The sequence below is a fragment of the Gadus morhua genome, chromosome 11, assembly GCF_902167405.1.
Source record: "Gadus morhua chromosome 11, gadMor3.0, whole genome shotgun sequence".
NCBI classification, from domain to species: domain Eukaryota; kingdom Metazoa; phylum Chordata; class Actinopteri; order Gadiformes; family Gadidae; genus Gadus; species Gadus morhua.
Window position 1 is genome coordinate 14,615,397 of NC_044058.1, and position 27,467 is coordinate 14,642,863.

At 44.0% G+C, this 27,467-nt stretch overlaps 2 protein-coding genes across 11 annotated transcripts in view; one reads left to right on the forward strand and one right to left on the reverse strand.

Annotated features, from left to right (window-relative positions):
- Nucleotides 1-66, forward strand: part of LOC115554347 (uncharacterized) — a 2,978-nt gene extending 2,912 nt beyond the window's left edge. For 2 of the 3 annotated variants that reach the window (XR_003978585.1, XR_003978584.1), the window contains exon 5: nucleotides 1-56. This exon is cut by the window's left edge and continues 822 nt beyond it. The gene's annotated coding sequence lies outside the window, so the exon portion shown is untranslated. The other variant, XM_030371037.1, reaches the window with a different exon arrangement.
- oxr1a (oxidation resistance 1a) overlaps nucleotides 1-27,467 on the reverse strand; it is a 133,630-nt gene that overhangs the window by 47,084 nt on the left and 59,079 nt on the right. Inside the window, exon 1 of one of the 8 annotated variants that reach the window (XM_030371034.1) lies at nucleotides 20,565-20,871. The exons of the other annotated variants lie outside the window; for them this stretch is intronic. Coding sequence (XP_030226894.1) covers nucleotides 20,565-20,703 — 139 coding nt within the window. The 5' untranslated portion in view covers nucleotides 20,704-20,871. Of the gene's footprint in view, nucleotides 1-20,564; nucleotides 20,872-27,467 lie in introns of those variants that run through there. 8 annotated transcript variants of the gene reach the window in all.

Sequence of the window (27,467 nt, forward strand, 5' to 3'; positions counted from 1 at the left end):
CTTTTATCTTGTGGAGAGGGTATTTTTTTTTGTTTTAAACTGCATGTAATAAAACTTTTTTTTCATTTAATACCTGACTAATTAACGTTTTTTTTTTTTTAAATATAATTTTTTATATATATATATATATATATATTTTATTTTATTTTCTATCGGCATTAAAAAAAAAAAACTATAGCCGTACACCATGCATAACGCCATTAGCCCTAGAAAAAGGAAATTCAAATCTATAGACGGTAATCCCAAGAGACGGCGTAGATCTGATAGTGGGGGTAGCATTATGGATTTAGAACTTGAAGAGATGACAATGCGGTATGACGCAACCGGCGATACGTCTCATTTGTCGGGCATAGGCCATGTGGTGGGTGGGGGCATGTATGCAGAAGGTTGTTTAGACAGGCGGGAAATATGTGTTGGCGTAGATAGAACTAGACGGGTGTTAATTGCAGCTGATGCACGGGGTCGTAGCATGGCTAATGCTCTATATCAGGCAGCACAGATAAATGTTTCGAACGAACCATGTCTAGATGACGTGGTGGGGCTAGAGGCACCAGGAGATTTAGACACAAGGGGTGTGTTGTATTCGGGGGGAAACACACGAGATGTACTTAACGCTGTCGGGGGGCGGTTGGATAGTGCACAAGAGAGTCTATACATATCCACACAGATCGATGTATTGCAGGGGTCGCAACGTGATGAAGGGGTTGGCGCGGGTTTTCAGGACCCCCCGGCCGCGGCAGGGGTCCCTATAGAGTCGAGGGGTGTGGTGTATGTGGGGTCAAACACGCAAGATGTACTTAACGCTGTCCGGGGATGGTTGGATAGTGCACAAGAGAGTCTATACATATCCACACAGATCGATGTATTGCATGGGTCGCAACGTGATGAAGGGATTGGCGAGGGTTTTCAGGACCCCCCGGCTGTGGCAGGGGTCCCTATAGAGTCGAATATACAGGTCGGTGGTGGTGGCGGTGGTGGTGGCGTGGGGGGTGGCGGTGGTGGCGGTGATGGCGATGCTGTTGTTGACGATGATGGCGATGCTGTTGTTGACGATGATGACAGTGGTGACGGTAGCGGTGTGGGGGATGGAGGTGCTGGTGATGGTGCTGCTTATGATGGTACACAGGTGTCTGCTGTAACGGGGGAAGATAATGGCGAGTTGCATACCAGATTATTTCCCCGGTTTAACGGCTTTGAGGTTAGACAGTCCATTGACCTGAGAAGTATATCCCTTGCAAATTTACAGGAGGTCCCTGATTTGATCAGGGAGAGACTGTCAGATGCCATAACAAGCTGCTCGCAAAGTGCAGCCGATGGTAGTGTCTTAAACGTGGTGCTGAGAGGTCCTTCATTGGCCTCTGATGTACAGGCTGTGCTCGTAACGGGTGACGATTACAATGAGGATTTGTTTATGGAGCATATTAGCCAAGTCATACAGAGCAACGACACAGGTCTGACGGATGATGTGCTAGAGCTGGTGGTCACAGGGGTCCACAACAAACGGGGTGGGGCACGTTTGAAGTTAAAAAACATTCCCTATGATGAAATCATACACAAGAAGAAGCTAAGTCTCTACACCCCGAGTAATACTCATAACAATTTGTGTTTCTCACTATGCATGACACATTTTCTGCATGAAGGGGTAACCGGGGGTGACACAGCGTCCGAAGAGACTAATTTGGAGGCGGCTCGCAAATTACACAGTGATCTGGGGTTTGACCCGGATCACTCTGTGGGTTTCTCGGATGTTTCCAAATTTGAGAGACATCTAGATGTTAAAATCCTGATATTTCATCATAATGACACATTCAGGAAGCTGGAGATGTTCCAGACACATACAGCCCAGCATCCTAAAACAGTATGGCTGTACCTCCATGATAGCCACTATCATTGCATAGAGAACAGAACGGCATTCTTTGGTACGGGATATGTGTGTGAATATTGCTACAAGGCCCATGAGGGAATTCTATTACACAAATGCCCGATCCATTGCAATGTGTGTCTGACAGTGTGCGATAGACTATCAGGTCGTACGATAAAGTGCAAGGACTGTAGTCGTATATGCCGCTCGCTGGTCTGCTACAACACACACAAGAAGCATTCTGCCAAACATGACATGATACCTTGTGAAAAGCTCAAATACTGCGATCGTTGTTGTAGACAGTATATCATATCGAAGAAGAAGAAGAAGAAGAAGAAGAAGGGGGTGGGGGAGGAGGAGGAGGAGGAGGATGAGGAAGGTGACGATAATGGTCGCGTATGCAGCGATGCAAAGTGTCGTAACTGTGGGGAGCCGTTGCCCGGTGATGGAGTACATGATTGCTATATCCAGCCGTACGACAAGAAAAAGAAAAAGAAACGCGGGGGTGGTCGCGGGGGTCCATCGGATGACTCTGATGTCGACGTTCCGCCTAATAAATACATATACTATGATTTCGAAACGCGCATGCATGATGGTCGTCACGAAGCAAACTGTGTGGCAGCTACAACGTCTGAAGGCATAGAATGGTATGCTACAGGTCTAGGTTGTGTAAGCGAGTTTGTGAAACGCTACAGAAGAGGGGAGTATACGTTGTATACATTTGTGGCACACAACGCGTCGGGCTTTGATAACTATATCGTCCTGGATTACATGACCAAGCAGGGTATTAAACCCACTTTAGTCATGAAGGGTAGCAGAGTCATTTTGATGCGTGATGACGCCTACCATCAGAGATGGGTCGACTCGTTTAGCTTCTTGCCCATGCGATTGGCTAATGCACCGGCGGCGTTGGATTTTGATGATATGTTAAAAGGTTATTTTCCTCATAAATTCAACACACGGGCCAACGAGTCTTATGTCGGTGCCTACCCTGAGATCTCATATTATGGATATGATTCCATGACTAGCGATCAAAAGACAGATTTCGCTATTTGGTACAGATCTGTGCGACACAAAAAATTTGACTTTCAGAAACAGCTGCGTCTCTACTGTGTCAACGACGTGAGGATCCTATACAAGGCGTGTAGGATCTACAGGGAAAATTTCATAGAGTGTGCCACTATAGACCCCTTGTCCTATGCCACTCTGGCTTCGGCGTGCATGGCCACCTTCAAAAAGTCGTTCTTGAAGAAAAACGTCCTGGCACTGACCTACGAGGGTGTCTATCAGAAAAAGCAAAAGTCGTTCTCATGCGCATCCATCCAGTGGCTTGAATATCTATCCCACTCCAATAACATGGAGATTCGGCATGCTCTCAACCATGGAGAGGCTAAATATGGACCATTCTTCCTAGACGGACATGCACCGTCTATAAACACAGCCTATGAATTTGCAGGATGCTTTTATCATGGGTGTGAACAGTGCTACAACGCTGGCCACCAGAACCCTGTCCTCAGGAAGACCTATGGCGAATTGTGGGTGCAGTTTCACCTCAAAGTCGAGGCTCTCAAAAGAGATCATGGTTTAAGAGTTGTGGTCATGTGGGAGTGTGAGTGGCACCGTCTGAAAAAGACCAATGCTGCAGTGCAGGCATTCTTGGCTACTCTGAAAATACAACCTAGGATTGATCCTCGCGACTCTCTCTATGGGGGTCGCACCAACGCCATCAAAATGTATCACAAGGCCGTGCCCGGTGAGAAAATACGCTACTATGACTTTACCTCTCTCTACCCCACAGTACAGGCCCGCTGTCCTTATCCTGTAGAGCACCCCCAGATCATTTTCAGGAATTTTGGTCCTTTGGATGGGTATTTCGGCATCATCAAATGCACCGTGTTGCCCCCCAGAGGTCTTTACCATCCTGTGCTCCCCTATAGGTGTCATGGAAAGCTGATGTTTCCCCTCTGTGGTACATGTGCCACTGAGCTCAATCAGACAGACGCGTGTCATCACAGCAACGATGAACGGGCTCTGACAGGCACCTGGGTGACTTTTGAGCTACAAAAAGCGGTCGAAATGGGTTACGTGTTAATCCAAATGCATGAGGTGTGGCACTACCCCGAACGGTCAGAGACTCTGTTTAAAGGGTATGTCAAAACGTTTCTCAAGCGTAAACAGGAGGCTTCAGGATACCCCAGCACAGTGGACACTGCGGAGAAACAGCGAGCGTATGTGCAAAACTATCTGGCAAAGGAGGGTATACAGTTGGATCACAACAACATGTGTGTGAACAAGGCCATGCGTAATTGCAACAAGTTGATTCTAAACAGTCTGTGGGGTCGCTTTTCACTACGCCCAGACCTACCCACGTGTGAGCTAATTTCTGACCCTGAAAGGTTCACTCAGCTCATGTTTAGCGATAGCTATCACATTAGCCACTTTTGCTTTATCTCTGATGAAGTAGCCCTTGTACAATGGAAACATGTAGATGCACGTCTCGCGAGGGCACGGGATGTCAACGTGATTGTGGGGGCTGTAACCACCGCCCATGCCAGGCTCATGCTCTACGATCTTCTAGACAAACTACAGGAACGTGTCCTCTATTGTGACACAGACAGCATCATTTTTGTTTCTAAGGAGGGTGATTGGGTACCCCCTTTAGGCCCTTATCTGGGCGACTTGACCGACGAGCTAAATGATGGTGATCTGTATGGTACCGAGCAGGAGGATTACATTAGCGAATATGTCTCAACAGGTCCTAAAAGCTATGCATACCACACCCGTGCCCACAAGTCTGTCGTCAAAAGCAAAGGGGTGACTTTAAATGCAGCAAATGCTGAAGTGGTCACCCAGCAGACCCTGAAATGTCTATTGGATGATTTTGTCAACCATCGGCCTCAAACCCTCGACATCACCACCACCGTAGATACCATCCGGCGAGATAAGACTAGGTTTCTGCTTAAAAATGCTACGGTAGTTAAACGGCTTAGGGTGGTTTACAACAAACGCAGGGTCTTCCCCGACTACACCACGCTTCCTTACGGCTATTAACCATTTTGTTTATTGTTTTTTTTCTCTTTTTCACATGATCCATGTTTTTTCTTCTTCTTCTTTTTACATATTGTTTTCAAATGATCCATGTTTTTATTCATTTTATATTTTTTGAGGGGGGTATGCATATTGTGTTAAGAATTGTTTCATGTTCATGCTATTAGCTATTTTGTTTTTATTGTTTTCAAATGATCCATGTTTTTATTCATTTTATATTTTTTGAGGGGGGTATGCATATTGTGTTAAGAATTGTTTCATGTTCATGCTATTAGCTATTTTGTTTTTATTGTTTTCAAATGATCCATGTTCTCTTCTTTCATCTTTTTTTTTATTTTAATCATTTTTTTTTTATGCATCATGTATTAATGATGAATGACTGTGCTAATAATCATGTCGGTGTTAATAAAGAATGTTAACTGTCAAATGTTTCACGGTTCTATGGTCACAATACATCCGTCCATCAGAGGGGGTGCACGCAGACCGCAGAGATGGCTGCTGTACACACAACGTTCGACCCTAGACTTCAACACCCGTTCAGCATGGTAGTATCGGGACCTTCAAACAGCGGCAAAACCTACTTTGTCAAAACAGTCATTGAAAATATGGATCGGTTATTCTCAGAAAAGATTGAAAATATAGTATATGTTTACTCATGCTGGCAGCCCATATATGATGATTTGCTTAAAATAAGGAACATTCACTTTGTAGAAGGGATCCCCAAATCTCTATGTGATGATGCAATCTTACCAGTCCATACTAGAAATCTGCTCATTATTGACGACTTGATGAACGATGCATGCAATAATATAGAGGTTCAGTACGTTTTTACCAAATATGTACACCATCGTAATCTCAGCTGTATGTATCTGGTTCAGAATTTATTTATGCAGGGTAAAACCAGCCGTACAATTAGTCTAAATACCAATTACATGGTTTTGTTTAAGAACCCTCGTGACAAATATCAGATTATGTTGATAGCCAAACAGATGTTTCCATGCAAGACAAAATATTTTCTAGAAGCCTTCAACGACGCTACCGACATGCCTTACGGCTATCTGCTTGTAGACTTTAAAGCCATGACCCCGGACAACATGAGACTTAGAACAGATATATTGTCAGACCGACATGTTGTATACACTCAGAGAGTCAAAGTGATTAGCCCAAAAGACCATGTCCTCACGTATAAGTAGAAACCGTGAGCGTCTTAAGCAGCTATATAGCGCCCCTCCGGCTCAGCGTAAAGTTATCCTCAGGACAGCCAACGCCGACTTTATCAACTCGCTGTGTGAAATAGCCTTGAACATTTTACAGGGCAAAATACCTCTGACTCCACGCCAGCATACGAAATTGCGTAGACGAAAGAAGGACCTCAGAATACTCGCCAATAAAAATGTACTAATATCTAGAAAGAAAAGACTAATCAATCAGACTGGTGGATTTCTTCTACCCCTACTGTCTGTGGCCATACCGTTGTTTACAAGCCTGTTCTCAAGAGGCGGGTGATTATAATGGATCATACGCACAAGATGTATCTAGTTCCTCAACATCAACTCGATGCCTTAAAGCATACCCAACCCAGGGATTCTGTTAGACAGACTGCTGAAAATGAGCTGGATAAGGCCATTGCGATGGTGTTGAACACTCCCGATACAGACCTATATGAAAAAGCGGCCAGGTACGGAGCGGTCCTACAGCGTTATCTATCCATGATAAAACAAGGGCAACGCGAACACGGAGAATTAACTCTGTCACTTGCTGAGGGGGACCCAGTTCATACGCCTATGTCGGCCCGGCATGGTGTTGATGACGATGATGGCACCGGCGATCATATTTATAAGGATATAATGAAACATATACCCGTCAGAAGCAAGAGCAATACCAGACATATCCTGGACTCTTTAAAGAAATCTAAAAATGTTTCATGGACGGACAAGGGGGAGATCATATTACGAGGCGAAACTATTAAGGGGTCCCATATGTTTGATTTGTTAAAGAATGTTACCGCCCCTTACCATGTTGTCGAATCTGTCAGACCACAGGGCTGGAATGTATTTCTGAAATCTTTAGCCAGTAACAATATACCACTATCGTCTATCCCTAATAAGCAGCTCAGACAAACTGTAAACATGTATAAGCATAGTCCCGTCACTACGGACGACAATGCGATGGCCTCCGTCCCTGTCTCGTCTGATAAAAGGAGGAAACGCAAGCAGCCATTGTCATCTAATACTTCCCCTGGAATGCATATGGCCGGGTGGTTACCATTTTAAATCATGTATCTAAATGTATGTTTTATCCGTAAAAAAATAAATAAAAGAAAACAGTACGACTAAAATGTAATCAAAATATTGTATTTTTTATTATCAATACAGAAAACAAACATAACAACACGTGTTACATGTTACATCCGCATACACATGACTGCACACACGTCATATCATGTTCATTACAGACATTAGGTTGTACACGGTTAACAAAGTCATAAACCTTTTCATCGTTACGGGGTAAATTATCCCCATACATTTTCAAAAACTTATGATAGGATACCCCTTTTTGCATATTAAACAAGAAAAAAACACAATGATGCCCACATGCTGTACTTGACGGATCCTGGACCTGTTGTGTAGAATGAACAACATCTATACAGTGCTGATCGAGAAAACGCTGTATGGTCTCAGGAAACTCAGAGTATGAGGGAGGGTTACCGTAGGAGTCGAAAAAGTACCCCTGTTTCTCATCTGTAATATAGATGGCTAGCCAATGTGCACCGGCCATATGCGAAGGTTCGGTGTTGACCACCATCATTACAGGTCTCTGATGAATTTCCCGGGGTAGGTGATTACACGGTAACGCGCCGAGAAAATATGCCTTGTGGGCCATTTTCTGACACACTGCTGTTAGCTCTATAGTATTCATATCGCACCGACTTTTTAGTAATAGTCCAACAGCACCTGCCGTCTATTTGATATTTCTATAACAGAATCATAAACTGCATAACATATCAAATTGACCGTTGTAGCCAGTGCTGCTCTGAATCGTGCCTCTAGCCTCACATTCCCTGTTCTGACTAGCGATACATGTTGCCCACAGCCCTCATCTGCCTCAAGGTTGAAACAAAATAATGCATACCCGTCCCCGAATTCCTTATGGTTAATAGCTATTTCTCTATCTTTGAGCTGACGACCTGTAGCCTGAATGAGCTGGAAATATTCTCGAGTATAGAGGCCATTTCTAAAGTCAGGCTGAAAGGGCTTAGAGGGGTATGCTTGACCGTCGCAATATAGGGATAAGAACTCAATGCCGAAATGTTGGAATCTGAAAGGATTCCTGGCATAGCTCCCTGTGAATGCTTCGTTATTCACAAAACCTATAATAACCATCTTGGGTATTTGTCCTAGAAATAGATTATCCTGTGTGCATATACGGCTGCCCGCTGCGATGGATACATTCTTTAGACATACCCTATCAACAGGGTATTTAACGTTAGCCTGGTTTAACGCACGGGCATGTGCCAGCTTGACGCCTGGTGCTACCGATACCTTTTTAATGAAAACATTTGCAGACACTATAGAGACACGGTATTCCACAGCACCATCGGACATGAGACAGAAATCATTTTTTGCTCTAATGAATCTCATACGGAGATCAACTCCGTTAATCATCAGTTTCTCCTGAAAAAACATATCGACGTGTATAGGGGATATCAGCTCCGCTATACGACTTCGCCCCGTATATTCACTCCTTGTCGTTAAGCCTAGATTGAGACCTCCAGGAAGAATCTCGTCCATATGTCCGTGTGTGTCTTTCTGGAATAGACCACAACCAAATTGGGTGTCTAATGTTCCGTTTCCATAGTTTAGCAGGCATTCTATTATGCCTCTGTACGGATAGGTGTTTGACGACTGGGTGATAAGCCTATCACCCAGAGTAATATCTACTTGGGAGAATAACGTGCATCCTGGATAGTTAATCAGTCCAACGGGTGCCGCCGGCGCCAAGTCTGTTCCATCAGGATTAGTAATCTTGATCCTCAGGTGTAAATACGTATTGTTTAGATCCATATAGTCTTCGCTACTGGCCGATACAAAGAACTCTATGGGGCCACCATCTGTTAGCGCTGATAGCGGGGGTATTTCAATATATGTACTTTTTTCTATCGATGTCTGCGTCATAGGCAGGGAGAAGAGATCCAGTTCGCTCTTAATGCACTCGTCTGACATGTTATGTAGCAACGCCATTGTTATTCAACCCTCCTGCTATACTAGATGAATATATCGTTAGCCGTCCCTCTAAAACGACGGGCTGCCCCCTTCCTGATCCTTTTAGGTTTGGCTCTCTTTTTGATGGATGCCAATCTTTTATTCTGTTTACGACGACGTGCTGGTGCACGGGTACGCCCACATCCTATAGGCGGATACTTTGTTGCTCTTCGGGCATATACCCTCATGCCTGCCCCCTGCTGTTTGGGCGTAGATGCAGCATGGGCTATGTTGGTCATAACGTCGCCTATAATATGTTTAGCAGCAGTCTTCAGATGAGGCTTTGCTATACTAACCCCTCGCCTAAATAACGGAATAGCCATTCTAAAGAGGCTACGGAACATCCCTCCGATGCCAGCACCATATTGTGTGCTGCTACCCTCATAGCCAGGTAGCCCACTCCCTGCTTGGTTTAAATAATACTGAACATATTTGTTCTCGTCGTAAGGCGGTCTATACCCCCTCATCCCTATAGATGGGGCTATGAATGCTACTGTTTTACAGGTCTAAAATGCAGCTTGAGTATCACTTTGCCGTATGTGAATTTTATATTTGTATTCTGGTCAGACTTTAGATCGATTTCAATATCTCCAAGAGGGTCTCGGGCTACGTGTACGTAATGCGGCTTGTCGAACATGTGAATGCAGTGTCTCCTGCTGGTGTCGGTTATATTAATACTCCTTAGCAGGGGTACATAACTATCTCCGACCAGCTGATGGTCGACAATGTCGCTATATATGAACATGTTGTAACACCCCCCGTGAATATCGGTGGGATGGGGGGCATATGCTGCATACGATTTATGGGCATGTAGCTTGACACCTGTATCGAAACCCAGCATAGCAGCCAGTTTTCCTCTAAAGACGATAGATAGGTGATCGTCTCCTTCTACATAAATGCGGTTTCTAATACCTTCATGATGTAGTATAACTTTACTGCCAGGATTATGTTTGGTCCAAGTCTTGTTGATTTGTAGTAATAACGATCCGATACTCTCATAAAGCCCACCAACTAATAGACATGATGTCCTATGACCTGTTTTACCATCGTGAACGGTCATCGTAGCGTCCTCGGTAGGAAAACTATGCCAGCTGCATGGGTACTGAGCTTCAATTAGGCCTACTTCATAGGGTTGCTTGGTGTGTATAGATTTTGCTAATTTAGTTCTAAAATTCCATATCTTATTTTGCGGGTAGATCCCTGCCGATGCATTACTCGCTAGAGTCACATAGAAACCCCCAGACACCTCCTTATCCATCGTACACTCTGGTTATAATGGATTGTATGTCTCTTGTATGTCTCTTTACGCATCGACTAGTGTCTTTTCAGCTATCCACGAATTGAATGCCTCCGGCCACCCCAGCCATTTGACATATAGCAGATTCTTAGACCCCTCCCTTTTTCTATCTATAATCTTTTCTATTTTATACACCTTGTTTTTAGACACTATAACTTTTTGCAGCTCTTTCTCGTAAAATGTTCCATGGACAGGGGCACCTGCATAGTCTTGCAGCTTATAGACTGGAGGACACCTTGCAATGCGCTGCGATATTACAAAATATTCATCTGTAAACGTCTGCTCATACCCCTTTCGAAATGTAGCTCTGACTTTTGAAATTCTAACCGTGTCACCAACATCGTATCTAAACACCACCATCGGCTCTTGAGTGGTTTTGTATAGCGTATTAAACACTGTTTTCTCATTATCTTTATCAACACTGGCCGGGGTCATTTTTATCGATCTATGATATGAATGGTTATAAGCATGGACCATATCCTGTAGTTTATCCACATATCGTTTGGAGTTGGCAGCTGTTAAATATCTCCACATGCGGGTTTTCAGAGTCCTGTTGAAGCGTTCCACTATACTGGCCTTGGTCTCGTTAGATGTAGAGAAATGTTTGACATTGTACCGCTCCATCAAACGCTGAAAGATCTTGTTATAAAATTCTTTGCCAGCGTCAGTCTGCAGTTTATCGGGGGTACGCCCTTCACCGAGAATATCATCAAAAGCTTTAGCGACGTCGATAGCCCTCTTGGATGGTAACGGACGAACCCATGCATGTTTCGAGAATACATCGATACACGTCAACAGAAAATGCACACCATCATTTTCGGATGCATACTCTGCCATATCCACTAAATCAGCCTGGAACTGTCTATCTATTCCACTAACCAATACTCTATTTCGGCGGAAATGTATCGGTGCAGGTACATGCAGGGTGTAGGGATCCTGCTTCAGCAACCATTTCTTGATATATTTTAGTGGAGGTACTGCACCCTCACTATGCGCGAGGGCCGTTCTTAGTTTATTGATGCCACCGTAACCCCCTGGTCCGGAGGGATCATAATAAGTCTTATGCAGCCGTTTATCCATGTCGTATGCATGCAACAAAAAACGAATACTGAAACACTGATCAGAGTTATCCATCCTTTTATTTAAAATGTCTGTCCACTCAAAACAATTCTCAGATAAAGTCTACATGCAGTTTTATTTTTCTGCACCATTTTACAAGCCATCATTCTAGCAGTTCTAATACCCTCGGCGTTTGAGGCATTATTCAACTTCAAGACATCCGATACAAAAGCACATATACACATGACATGTCCGACGGTAAAACAGTCACCATCGGGGAAATGGGTAAATACTTCAGCTAACATTTGATCAGTAGGTTTATCACACAAGAATTTCATGACCAGATCATTCCAGCCCTTATACGTACATTTGATATATGCATTATGTTGGACATACGTATCATTTTCTATGGCAGCATACATCAAAACGGATAGTCTATCTGATACAATCTTGCTATCCGCATCATAGACATAAGAAAACAACACACCCATTATAAACGCCACCCACCACCACCACCAGGCTTTGGTTTGCAAAATGACAATGTAGGGCGCCACATTTGTATGGCTTCATGTATCAGAAGCAGATGTTCATCGGACACACCTTCGGTGGTCAATGAATCCAGTTTTTCGGTATTATAGGTATTGCATATTAAATCACATAGATAAGATTCGACCACACCATAGATTTTTCCGGGGGACACAGTCAACCCTGTAGTCTTCTTTAGAACAGTTTCTAAAAGTAACAGGAAGGGGTGTCTGTCCAGGATGACACAAATGTCATGGTAGTGGGATTCGTAGTGATGATGTGTCGCTCCCTGTAGGCATGAATGGCGTCGTTGACTTGGACAATCACACTGGCATCCCCAGCAGTCCGCTTGCTTCTGATGGTTGATGATGGCCACCACACAGACCCCCGTGGTAAATCGCAGAACAGCCAGCGATGCAGGGTTTAAACGGATCTGTATTGATACAGGCCATCCGTCGTCTCTCACAGCAGTGTCCACCTCCAGCTCACTGTCCTCTCCGATGTGTAGGAAGGTCAGATTCAATCCGGTCAGATAGACGGCATACTCTTGAAGCCAGTGGGGTCCGGGTTGCACAGCCTTTAAATCAGCAGTCTCCATAGCCACACCCCCACCTTGAACATGTTCATCATTGACCTGTGCTGCATAGCGTATCAAAAATATACCATTAGAATATGAAAATAAAAAACACACGCACAACACCCACATATTAAAATAAGGTATAGCCTATCAAAAACACATTTAAAAAAGGAAAATAAAACACCCTTAATACTACTAGTATGTACCCTCCACCTTCTTATACATTGCGGGCATTTTCTAATGCTAGCATAACCCTAAACATACTCAAACACACCATGTACCCCATCATCAAACCCAGACGACTCAAACAGGCACATTCGGCATTCATCATCAGTTGTGCTCCATGGTTCTTCATTCGTCTTAGCCAAAGAATCAATCTCTGCAAAAATTCCACGTAGTGCAGACAGATCAGCCCACTGCATGAAAAAGACATTATCAAAATAATCAGCAGCTTCTAAAACACTGGCGCGTAGAGGAGAGCTACCGATGCAATGCATATCATAGCATTGTGGTAGCTCGTCTGTATCAACACCGCGTCTGAAAAAAATGAAATCCTGTGGTCTCTTCGTATGATAGTTTGCATCCATGCGATGAATCCTCGATTCATACTGAAAGGCGCATGCCAAACGATGTTGAATCCTCGGATCATACTGAAAGGTCCAACGGTATTCATGGGGTCCCCCATGCCATGTACCCTCGTCGCCGTCTAGCATGGGGCATAAATTCTCCAAGAAAAAATTCCACTCGTGAACGTTCATCCGCCACTCTGTAGCACAATCGTTAACTTTCAAAATAACACAGCCATCGACCCATGATATTACATACTCCAAGCCGTATTCGCCAACGTGGGTGAATGAATCCCCGGCACTCCGGTCTCTCAAGCCTAAAACAGGCCTCGTTCTTTTGAGTGGAGCATTAAGCAGTACCGCATCTCCACAACTATCGACATAGTTAGACACAGGCGTACTAGCGTTGGACATACCATCAGGCATCTGGTTTTCAATGTCCTCATTGCTCGACACAGAGTCGTCCATGGCGGGGGAAGACAGCGGCGACGGGGTACGAGGGCCCCTATGCAAACAATAAGGACTATCTGATCTATGGGTTTCTTCTGATGAGCAGTCCATGTCGAATGAAAAGAATACTGCAGCCAACTTGATGAATGCGGGGACCCTACAGCAGCCGTCGCCCCCTTTTTATACTATGTTTACGACCCGCCATAAAACATAAACAGGAAGTGTCTGTCTATACAGATCCCGCACCCCAGCGACCCCTGCAGGTTCACCACTGGAATTACACCTGTCATCCCTACACAATGGATTTTATGACCCGTCATAAATCATAAACAGGAAGTGGCTCTTGTGAATAGGGATACCCCCCCCTCCACCCCCACCCTCCCCAACCGGAAGTGCGTTCAGATCGGAATGGACCCAAACAGTACATAATATCTACTACTCCCGCTCTTCTGAAAAAGGGTTTGTTTAGAGTGCAGGGACCCAGTGGAGGATGGGCAACAGAGCAGGACATGTGCTCACATCGGACTGAACATTGGCTTGACTGGAGATTAGTGCAGCTTGGGCCACTGGCTCGCAGTCTCTCTTCCTCTTTCCATCTTACAAACAAGAAGCAGAAAAACAGCTTGCATGAGGGCCTATGTATAGATCTGTGGACGGCTTTTTGTAAGACCATAACATGCGGCCTGATAGTAGATCTCTCAGGCATTATTCAAATACCCATGTCCGAAATTGTCTGGCCGTCAAAATCACATCTGTGCGTTCAAGGTGACCTTGGACAGTCCTTGGAGCCAATACCCAGTCCTTCCTCAGAGTATAGCTTCAGAGGCAAGGCAGTTCATGTTAATTCATCGCGTTCTGGAAACTGCCTTCTGTATCAACAGAATCTGTTGCCTATGAATCATTCAGATTCCACTCATGGATGCTAAAAATATTATGCCCTCTGTCTGTTAACAGCCATGACAAACTGATGCCAGTTAAAGGCAAGGGGATGCGGGGAGGCATTTTTTTCCAAGTATATGACTACTATTCCCTCATGGACCACTACAACACAAAACACAAGCAGCCAATTTCCCCTCGCCTAGCTTTCTGCCGCCTTCCCATCGCCCATAAAATCCCTGTAGGTGTTATTTTTAGAACCCCTCGACACACACACACACACACACACACACACACACACACACACACACACACACACACACACACACACACACACACACACACACACACACACACACACACACACACACACACACACACACACACAGGTGTACTGCAGAACGAGCTAAACATTCAAAGTTGGGGGACAGGAGGCTGTCTGGTAATGAGTCTAGGAAAGACAATTAATGCAGCATTTATTCACATATCCTCCCCTGATCCGGCATTTGTCATATCTGGTGAGAGATGCAAAGGTTGCGAGGAAGAAATAGAGCGGCCAATTTCCCCAGAATAAATGCCTAATCAAAACAGAATTCATCCCACCATGGTGTGTTTTCTGTATGCAGAAGATGCGTTTTGAAACCTAGGTAATCCATTCCCCAGGATACACCTTGAAAGTCTTGTGACAGCCAACGAGGCAGACACACAGAGTGCTATCCTCGCTTCAGCCCTATTAGCAATGCAACTTGTACATGGATTACATTACTTAACACAGTCAAGAGAACCGTAGGGGAAGGCGTGTCAATGTGGTTCATACACTAAGGGAAATCAAAGTCACCTGTTAGAGAGAGACAGAGAGAGCGATAGAGACAGAGAATGAGAGTGAGAGTGAGAGTGAGAGAGAGAGAGAAAATAATGTGTGGGGGGAGAGAGAAAGTGCTTACACTGCACAGTGTGCCATGTCAAGAGAACGCGTACCTATGGCTCCTAGCTGCCAGGCTGTTGAGCAGTACGCGCCCTGTTCTAATGTAATGAATACACATGGGAGGCTTGAGCATAGGAAGACACCGCATGACAGCCAGCTTCCCCAAAACAAACCAACCATCTCTATATCACGCTGCTAAACCATCATGGGCTAAGCCTATGTGCATACAATAAAAGTGAGTATTTCCGTTCTCTCCCTCGTTCTCTCGTTCTCTCCCTCTCTCTCGCACGTAGCTGTAGGCACTAGGCAGACCGAATGAGTGTCTGTGAGACGTTTTGTTAATAATGATTAGGCACAGAAGGAACCTGATAGGAAGCAGTACATGTTGTCCCTTCATCTGGTTAGTGAACATCTCTGAATGAATATGAATGTCTTTCTGTATGCCTCCACAGACGCGAGTCTAGTTGAATCTTTAAGTAGCGGACTGAACATTGAACATCTTTCAACGCACTGCCCCTAAATTAAATTGGTAACATGAATCATTTTATTATTACCATCAATTTCAGCATAGATGATTAATGAGGAGCAGGACCAGAAAGGAGCAGTCAATTGTATATAGTGTTTTTGTTAACTTGCTGACCTGGGTACAGGTCAAATAAGCAAGACTTAAAAGGGATACATCCTAAGTGACAATATAAATTTAATTGCACAACAAAACTCATCATGTTTCTAATGTTTTACACTGTACAATATAGCCCTGCCCAATGATGATAACTTCCCTGAAAACCGTCCCGCCTGTACTAGTGCCTTGAAAGTCAGTGTTTTTTTGTTTTTTTTAATCTATTCAAAATCAATGACTTCAATATGGAGCAGAAACACTTTTGTATCAGCCACGAGATACACACCGAATACTCCACTGTATTGATCCATAGAGACTGCACTGCCCTGGTGGAGCAGCAAACAGCCGGCCTACCGCTCCAGTGACCAATCATTTGGCTGTAAGGGTTATCGGCCAAGCCTCTAGATAAATGCCAATGACATGGAAATATGTGCCTACGTTTGTCTGCAGAATGATATGACTGGCCTTTACGCCAACATTTCCTAATTTGGCCAGGGTTAATGAGGAAGAGGAGAAGAGAGCAGAACAGGGATGTGTGGACCAGGCGGCCAGTTGCTGGTTTCAGCCTGGTAGCATCACCTGTTGGTAACAACCCCCCCTCCCCCACTGCAGCAACTCTTACCTCTCTGTTACAGAACCGATCAATGGAATGCAAAAGTGATGTGCTCAGCGATGAGAAACACAAACTCTGCATTACCCTCATAGCCTTTATTGAGGCCAAAAGACTCTATGTAGCATTTCAAGTTTAGAAAATTTCAAGTACCGTATGTTCGGTCTATATATAAAAAAAAAAAAAAAGAGTTGGTAAATTAGTAAATTAATTACATCAAAAACAACCGACTTAAATAACTGAGTCGGTGCACGAGTTCACCGACTTCCAACAAACGGCGACAATGGCCGTGGTAACTAAACTTTAGGTGCACATTCATGACAACAATGCATCCCACCTTCTAACAGACACGAGACGCCTCACCTACCAGCGGTAAAGAGCGTCCCACAGAGCTCCACCCCTCCTCAGATCAATCTGCAGGGATCCCAGCATCCCGGAGGAGACCATGTGACAATATGATGGACCTTATGCCTCTGTTTAGTAGCAACACCCAGCTAATTTATCCCGCATATATGACAGCTTTAGTGGCAGGTCCTGATCCCTTTTGAGATGCAAGGGCAAAGAAAGAAATAAGATACACACCATATAAATGGAGCTTGTGAAAATAAATTAAGATGAAACGTCTGGTTTTGTGGGCAGGAGTTGAGATGTGACGGTTTTAAGATACAGGTCATTGACATAGCGTGTTTGGTGAAACATTCACAGGTGTATGTGTGTGTGTGCATGAACTTGTGTGTGTATGTGTGTCGATGGTCTGCCCGTCATTTCAACAGTTTACCCTTACCGGACGCAAAGCAAATATCGCGGTCTCGGCAGCCACACGCTAATCAATGGCGTGACTAGAGAGGTATTACATCGGAGTTCACTGTAGATACTTTAATAAGACCACACTCATCTCCATGCCCGACCATTAAAAAGGTTCTTCCAAACAGTTCAGGAGACACAAGACTACTTTCTTATTCACATTGGAAGACGACGTGTACTTCATACCAAATGATTATAGAATGGCTGTTATTAAGATGGGCTTTTAGAAGCACATGCCCGTAGATTAAATAAGCATGCTACTATGTTGGCTGTAAATGTTATCTACAATATCGGCCATGTTCTTTGGATGGTGTGGTATGCGCTGTACTGTAGATTTCCAGTGATGAATAAACTGCCATCACAGAATTTCTTTTTCAGATTTAATTTATTTTTAAGCTTCAATTGATGCTTCAAAGTTGATCAAACAATAAGAAAGTCTAATATGTCATGAAAGCCATGCCAATGTGCATGCCAATTAAACTGTCCTTTTTCAAATTGTGTCCATAATAAATTGTGTCCAAAACCACAGTATTACTATCCATGCTAAATATTTTTTTCTGTTATTTCTGTTCAGATGCCTTCTTTAATGCCATACCAATTCTAGTTTTACTGACCACCAATGTCAGTTACATGTCACAATTCTGCATCGTTTTCTTTTTATGTTTTTGATTTGATTTAGGCCCATCATGTCAGTAGTGTGACAACAGGCCACAACTATAGATTACCCTGAAAAGCCTCCACATGATTCCAAATGTTTCCCAAATGCTTGATGGAAAGGCACATTTTATCAATGACGACAATTGAACCGTAGAAATTACAGCTTTTTCAACATTGTCCAACAACTATGCCTAATAGTAAGAGAGAAAGCCAGGGGGTGTATTCAACCTATTTTGACAAGTAAGTAGTCTATAATCAGATTGTATAACGAGACAGTGATCGACCCTCCCTCATCAGTACAGCTGACAGGAACACATTCATCGCGAGCGTGCGCGCATGCGTGGGTGTGTAAAGCTGAGTCAGTAACACCCAAGTGATTTAGGTTGCACAGACACACTGCTTGATAAGTCACCCTGTGCACTATCCTGTCTCCTATTCTGTTTACACACGTTTTGTACAAATTTTGTACTAGAACATTTAATTTTCGATGGAACGAAAATCCATAAAATGTGTATCAATGCCGGCGGGTTTTAAATATTCTATATATAAAAAAAGAAAATCTATATTAATAAAATGTATTTATATAAATATAAATATGGATACACTCATCTGCCATGTTTACATTTCCAATTTTAAATTCTCAGTTTGATGCATTAACAGTGTAAACAAAATGCCTTCCAACACTGGAACCAAAGAGCCTGTTCATTTGCCTGCGATTACAATTTGTAATCAGTTATCCATTAACGGCGACTATTTTTTTATATTTTATACTCTGTTTAGTTTATGCTTTGATGCACTTTATACTATTGCAGCAGTAAGTGCTTGTAGATAAAAAGCCAGTGTAATTAGGAAATGTCAGCAATTCCAGGAGTCAAAGAAACAAGTTACCTGAAAGAAATCTTGTAAATGACAGATGGACCAATTCAAGATTTCTTTATATCGTTTCAGAAGCACATTTATAAGCCACTAAAGGCTAACTTCAATAGTTAATGACAGCCATTGTCATGCCAATGTGGCCTGCCAGTATGTAGATCCCTACTTTTAATGTTGTTACTTGTGTGCTGATTTTGAATCGCCTGGGTCAGATGACAGTGACTGGGTACATAAATAAAGTACTCTTTTACCAGTTTCCAACAACTTTTGGTGATTTGATTAGATTTTGTATTGATTCCATAATATTGTATTATCTCTCCCTCTACCTGCCTCCCTCATACAACCAGCTCCCTGAGACCAAATAGATCACACTTCTCTCCTGACCTCCATTAACCTTCCTTTGGACCTCAAGATGTGAATGTTGACTAACTATTTACACAAGCCCCGGTCCGCCCCCCGTCCGCCCTGTGGTTGCAGGGGAGAGGGAGCAGTACTTTGAGTGCTAATGAACCCGACTGCCATCCATGGTGTTTCCAGGGAAACAGAGCATTGCGTCTTATTAATTTTTGTCCTAATTAGATCCAACTATTAACCCGCATGCCACGGAACTCTCTCAGTCAGCCTTTGCTTTGTGAGCCCTCAAAAACACACACAGGCCTTTAGCCTAACAGAGATGAACAGGGCAGGGCCAAAAATGTGCTGCTATTGCAACATTCTGTTTTTTTCTGTTCAACAGACAAGCAAGTAGTTGGGGGGGGGGGGGGGGGGAAAGGAAAACAAAAGCAAAGAGATATTCCACAGAAAAAGTACAAAGTAAATAGAACAAAAATATAATGATCCCTTATTTGCAAGTAGGCTTATTAAATGTTTCTGATCACTGGTTTTACATGATCTGTTTGCTGATGTTAAAGGTTATCCGCGCCCTTCACCACAACACTCACCTCGTTCCCAGTTGCAACGGGTTGTTCTAAATGGGCGTTATGGAGGAGAGAGGGGGCGGGACTTTCAGTTCCATGGGTTAAGGGGCGAGAGACAAGGTAGGGACTTCTTATAAAGTGATATCCGCTTTCGTTACGTTACGTTACGGATATTGCGCTGTCAAATTGTTCGACTAGATATTTATTGTCCTTGTCGTTTTTACACCTGTCATGTTCCTATTCTTCTCGTTCCAGGAATTGTAACCTGGAGCACACAGCTCATAGGACATGAGAGACCGGATATTGTGTATGGTAGACCGGAATAACGGTACCATACATGTTCTTCCCTCATCGGACAAAAACAACCATGCAAGGGAATGTTTAGCAAATGCGTTGGACACGTTTAAGTAGAATTCGGACACGCATACCATGCCTGGTTTCTACATACGCCTGTGACAAATTGTACTTACACATTTGCAGTACACGTGACTTTCGGTTCTAAAGTTGCAGAACGGAAACGTAATCGTCAGATCTGTTCTGATCACTAAACTACAGGAAAAAGTAACGACTGCCACTAGACACCAAAGGTATCGAAAAGTTTAAGTAAAAGAATCGTCTCGAACTCGAGGTCGTCTTACCTGTTTTGCAGATGAAGCTGTCGCTGTACGCTAATGGATCATTAGTCGATCCCTCTTTGACACCTTCTGTCACTGTCCAGATTCTGTGCGTGATCGCGTCCCTCACTGCTCTGCCACCGAACGACATAATGTAATTCATACTTCTACCCCTGAGCTGAAACTAACCTAAGGCCAACGTATTTCTATATACTGTACACACAGCATTTACAGCACATCCATGCACCGCAACATGCGTAAACCCAGCAGCGTATAAGTTGTTACTCCAACACATTCCAAAACAGGAACTATCCATTCCAAAACACAACTTTTTGCCCCTAGTGGTTGACCCATTTATCGGGGGCTGACTGCGAGTTGCAAGGAGTTTTGCTTTTTTTTTGTTTTACTACCTTACTCATAGCACGAATCACATCAGTGGAGGCATACTATACATCTGCTATTAAACCAATATATGTACAGAGTAACATAGATTAAAGTTCGTTGTTGATCATGAAATTTAATAAAGACAGAGAGCCCAGAGAGAGTGTGAGAGAGAGAGAGAGAGAGAGAGAGAGAGAGAGAGAGAGAGAGAGAGAGAGAGAGAGAGAGAGAGAGAGAGAGAGAGAGAGAGAGAGAGAGGGAGAGAGAGAGAGAGAGTGAGAGAGAGAGAGGGAGAGAGAGAGAGAGGGAGAGAGAGAGAGAGGGAGAGAGAGGGAGAGATAGAACGATGCTTCATGGCAAAATAAGGAAAGGAAACCAACCCCATTTTCAGTTGTTGCTATGATATTGAATAGCCATCAAATGCAGGTGTTTATGGCACCCAAGATAATAACAGCCATCTTACATCTAGAATAATAATATTGTAATGAATAGGAGTGTCACACGCCGCTCTAGCAGGTCCAATATAAGAGGAAATATTAGGAGTCTGAGGGTGGAGTGGCTATTATTAAGCAATATAATATGTAATGGCTGAATAGGAAACTGTCAAAAACCACTTAAACAGAACGTACTGCACACAGGGAAGTGGAAACACTAGAATGTTCTTTTCATTTAGGCACAGGTCAAGATAAAACATTAGGAATTCATGTTGTACACATTGAATCGTGTTTTGATGCAAAGCAGGAGCGACGTTCACTGCAGCACCAAGCTGTGCCTGTGTTTGTCTTTCTGTGTTTCCGTGTAAGTTAAGAAATGCATGAAAAAATAAGATCAACCAATAAGTATAATACAATATTTCTGCCTTTCAAAAAAAAATTAGACCCTACATTTAATCATACTAGTGTTGTTTTGGGTACTTCCTCTGAGTTATTCCAACACCAAATGTGCTCCATCTGTTGGTTTTAAGTATAACTACAGTTATTGTTGGTAAACAGCCACAGAGAAGGTGGCTACAGCAAGCAATTATGACAATATCAAGGATAACATATCCAAATTCCTCGTACCAACAAGAACAATAACTGTTACACACCTTTGACTATTCGATTTAGCCAGGCGTGTAGACGAAAGAGTGCAACGGAACCATTCCTAAACCTTCCCTTTCATGGTGCCTTTACAACCAAGTCTCCTTCACCATCAATCCACAGTACATGAACATGCCAGCGACGCGAGTTCTCAGACCGATTTCAGAACGGGATATTCCCCCGCCACGACTATATGTTTAGAGCTGTGTCAGACCAGCCTATGGCGGGCTCTCCAGGGTGCTGTTGGGCCATCCGTGATATATTTTTGTTGCTGCGCTACAGCCGCCCGGAGTGGCTATGAAATCAGCCGTGACAACCTCAAGAGAGAGTCGTGTTGGCGTTCTCCTCGCCGTTTCCTTGGTTCAGACATAATAAGGTGAGATAGGAAGATACTTTTCTACGGAAGATGATGCAACAGTAGAATCCATAATGGAGTGATGGTGAGGGATGTGCTCCTGGCCGGGTCCCCTTGAGGCTTCTGTTAATTAAGATGTGATTCAAGATGCTGGTGGTTTGAAAAGAAGATTTTCCTCTGCGCTCGTTTGATTACAAAGGCATTCATCAGCAAGAGCATTTCATTCCTTGTTTTACTTGCTGGCTAATATATTTTAATGGATTACCCATATTATATTAGCGGTTCATATAAAACGTTATCGCTTTTGCTATTACGACGGTGGATATTTGTGAATCTTATGACGGCTATTATGCAACTCATGAGATGGATGGACTGGGAGCAAGATTTAACCTGTCTATGCTAAAATACTTAAATGCATTGCTACCCGTGTTGACACGTGTTTTACACGTGTTTTTTGTTCCTTTGAGAGATTGCTGTTGGCACAATCACCTCATCGAATAGATTGCGGCACGTTGAAAAATAACCTAGACAAAATCCAATTCATACGACAAACAACCGCAGAACAAGTGCTTTGTGTGAGATCCGGCTGCCACACGCAGCCCCCAAGCGCTGCTTGTGTGTGTGAGATGTTGTCAAGGTGTGGGAGCAGACTGTTGATCTCAGGTTGTAAGGACCGAACCTATTCCCGACAACAGGAAGCAGGCTTTCATTAGGAAGACACTGAACATCAGTGTGAGGGAGCCACGGAGCGCCCCTGTCAGAGACACTAGGCCAAATATTCAAGAAGGTGATTTCTGCAAAGGCTTCCACGCTGCAGTGTGAACACAGACACGGGATCACATACACACGGGTGAGCCAGCACACACACACACACAAACACACACACGCACATAAACACACATACACTTGAACACGGCGAACAGATACAAACACACAGCCACGTGTACACACGTGTGAACATGCACACACACACACACACTACATGTGCAATTAACTCATGTGGCACAAATGCAGAAAAAAAACATGCATTTCAGCACGTGCTAAACACGCAGGTTCCCCCAGGGTATGTGCAGATATGTTCTTGGCTCGGGGTGTGTTGAGACGGTTATCACGCTACCTTGCATGCCTACAGGAACACGTAGAATTCACCTCTAAGATACACTGCAACATGTTTCAGTGTCCTACATTTCCTAAGTGTCCTGAACGTCACATGGTCAGGCTGCCGCGGCCAGACGATGGCTGCAATCACAGGTGTTAAAAAGGACTGTCCCTATAACACCCTCCCACTCCTCCTGATTGGGGGCTCGGTGTCCTTGGTGCTGTCAACACGAGAACAGATGAACGTGTTTTTCCCTTTAAGTATTCATGAGATGGGGAGATGATTTGGATGGTGAGAAGGGGGCAGACAGAGGGTTGACAACACCAGGCGGAGCGACCAGATCCTCTGGAGGAATTGGGACATTTCAACGCTTCCTCTCACACTGGCAACAAAAAAAAAAGAAAGGTTTATGGATTGCGGCGCATCTGCTTTCTTTAAACGACTCAACTTTTCTTTAAAGGGACAATACCAATACCGGACTGGTTGATTCAACAGAAGAGATCATAATCATGTTTCCTGGCTTAACCTTCGTTACCAATTATATTATACCATATCTATAATACAGTCCTTTACAGTGAGAAGGGGTAGCTGCCTCCTGCGCTTCCAACTGTGTGTCAGTTCCACCTACATTTTAGAAATGCGATAAATGTCCCATGATACAATTCATTGGCAACGAAAGCCAATCCTGGTAAAACATAATACATACTCAATCACTAATAAGGCTGTAGATGTCATTACTTCAACAGTGCTACGTTGAAAAGTAGAATATTTATCCCCATTATACATAGTTAAATAGTTACAAGAATAAATATTGCAACTATTGCCACATCAAGACCTATTATTGCAATAGGATGGGAGAACTGGACTCAAGAGTTTGACTATTACAAAATAATATCCTTTTCCACAGGAAGACCCACATCATTGTACAAGTGGATAAAGTGGTAATCATTAAACGATTCCTCCGATTTATAAGGGTTTAAGCATCAGCACTGTGAATTTTCCTTTAACAACCATATTAAACTACATACTAGACGTATTCCGCATGAATCATGTTATGATGCCTTTCACCCCTGCCTTTGGTTCCCAAAGGCCCACCTCATGGAAAGTCCACATTGATTTTTTTTTCCTTTTGACTGCGTCACTTTTGAACCGCGTGAGAACTAATCTGCAAGGGGCTGCTGCAGAGGCATATTAAGTGCATGCCTTACCGGCTACTGGTCTCTGCCAATGAGCTCACCTTTACATTGAAACATGGCACATAATGGAGCAACAAAGCACCAGGACAGCTGGTATAGGTCAGCCAATGCAACTAATCCCTCCACCTTGACTAAAGAAAACAAGCCGCGATGACCAAAGAAAAGACAGCGCCAACTTAAACGGGAAGACAAAGCTCTAGAGGGAGATTTGAATGAACATCCAATGTTTTTGCAAATGACGCGGAATAGGTTCCCGACTTGTCTGGCAATGTGATCGCATCGTTAACATTGTTTTTATTGGGGAGAAGAGATACCTTGAGAGCAATATAGTGCGCATTCTCCCCTCGTTCAAGACAGATATTCCTTCTCCAGTGTCCTAGGGGCTCTGCCCTGCTACCCGATCCACCACGACATTCCCCGAAGTAAGAGACAGGCTAAAAATAGGCAACCCCCGTAAACAGAAAACTATAATCAGATAAAAGTCACTGCTCTATTTCATTTCTTTACTTTTACGAAAAAGCCGCTTGTCACAATCAATTGTATTCTTTCATGCATCTGTGTTTTCCCAGACTAACTCTGCCCTAATTGGTGAAAGCGTGGCCAAAGGGCTTTGCTCTGGGAGAGATAGGCTAGCTCACCACAGAAGCTATATCATGGAATAGGAAAAATACATGGTTTATAAAAACCCTTCGAATTATTATAATTAATGTCATTCCACAGATTGTTTATAGGAAACGTTTACTGAAGACAAAAGGAGTCCGGTGGAAAATATACATCATTTGAAAAGACGTAAATTATAACTGCTTATTATCGGAGTCCAGAAATGCTTCCAACATGCCACTACAACAGGTTTGAGGCTCTAGAATGCTAACAAGCTGTACAATATTTTTACAACTTAAGAAAGTTAACAAGCAAGTAAGACATGGTTAACTGGAAACCGCTAACATTTCATTCTAAATCTAGACCTTGAGTGGATGTCTGTTGTTTGTTGTTGTTTTTCTTGGCGCCCTGTTAATACCCAGGGAGCTACACGTGATGGAGGAGCAGTACTGGTCAGGTCCGGTCAGGGCAGCAGGCTATCTCTCACGGCCTCGTCAGCCGGCCCTGCTCATGGCCATCCATCCTCTAGGGGTTCCTCTTGCCCGGGGTGGTCCCTAGGACTGATGACCAGTGGCATAACAGAGTGAACACATCCATCTCTCCCCCTCTCTCCCTCTGCATCCCTCTCTCTTCTCCCTCTACATCCCCCTCTCTCACTCTGCATCCCTCTCACCCCCCCCCCCATCACACACACACACACACACACACACACACACACACACACACACACACACACACACACACACACACACACACACACACACACACACACACACACACACACACACACACACTCACTCCTTCTCAAGTCCCTGGCCAGCCCACCATTTATGATGGAAGCTGCAGATGCCAATTCATCGGTCATCTACAGAGGATGCTTAATTTCTGGAACCAGGTAAAATAGAGAGGAAGGGGGTCAGGGAGGGAGGGAGGGAGGGAGGGAGGAAGGGAGGGAGGAAGGGAGAGAGGTAGTGAGGTAGAGAGGGAGAGAGGGAGAGAGGTAGATTGAGATGGAACTAGATGGAGAGCGTGAGAAGCAGGGATGGGGAGGGCGGAAGGGACATGTATCAGACGCGCACCACTGCTCCCTTCATGTGGGCAATTTATTAAAATAATAATGCCCGGCCTGGCGCCAAAAGGTTGACTCCACCGTGCCGCTGACGAGGGGATGATCTGCGCAGAGGCATCGTTACAACATAAACAAAACACATTTTCCTTGTTTTCATTTGTGTGTCACCGTCCAGTATCATCTCCGCCTGGAACCCAGCGGACAGGGAGCTAATTATTTTCTTTTAAAAGTCGGCGGGGGCGGGGTGCAGGTTTTTTTTCCACGTTATTCTAAAGACCCCGGCGCCCACATGATTCCTAACGTTTCCCGGGAAGCGCAGAGAGAACGTAAAAGCAGAGAGACTGCCGTACAGTAGAATAGCTACATAAGGCTCTCCCAGCGTCTGACAGTCCAGCGTGGGCCACGCAGGCCAGAGTCGCTGACACATGCAGTGTAGTGGGATGTTCAAACAGGAAGCAGCAGCGAGCAGACAAAGATGGTAAGAGATAGTAGCAAGAGATCCACGGACTCACTCTCTCTCTCTCTCTCTCTCTCTCTCTCTCTCTCTCTCTCTCTCTCTCTCTCTCTCTCTCTCTCTCTCTCTCTCTCTCTCTCTCTCTCTCTCTCTCTCTCTCTCTCTCTCTCTCTCTCTCTCTCTCTCTCTCTCTCTCTCTCTCTCTCTCTGCCTGCCATAAAGCCATCCTCACCCCAAGCTCCCTGCGTTTATCACTCAGCACCACCGATCCACGAGCACAATAAATTGGATAATGAATCTCTCTCCCCGAGGAAGTACACTAAATGGATAATTTGTCGGTTAAATGACGAGCCGGGAACATATTGCATCATCCGAGGTGGAAGTTGTTAGCGTGGTTAAATAAATGCAACCTTTTTGTATTTTATAAAGCCACAGGACCGACAAGAGTAAATGAATGATCCAATGAAGTGGTAATGGAGCACAAATAGGGGACTCGGCCGAGCGTGTAGAACTACATAAATGTGTTGTTAATGGTACAAGCTCTTTCGGAGATTAGCTTTTATTTAAAAAAAGAAATAACTAAGCAACCATCTGTCCTTAGATGTGGCTTGTGGGCTTATGAGGCTGTGCGGAGAAAGGTCAGAGATGATGCACCTTCTACAGGAAAGATGAAAATGGTTTCTTATTCAAATTA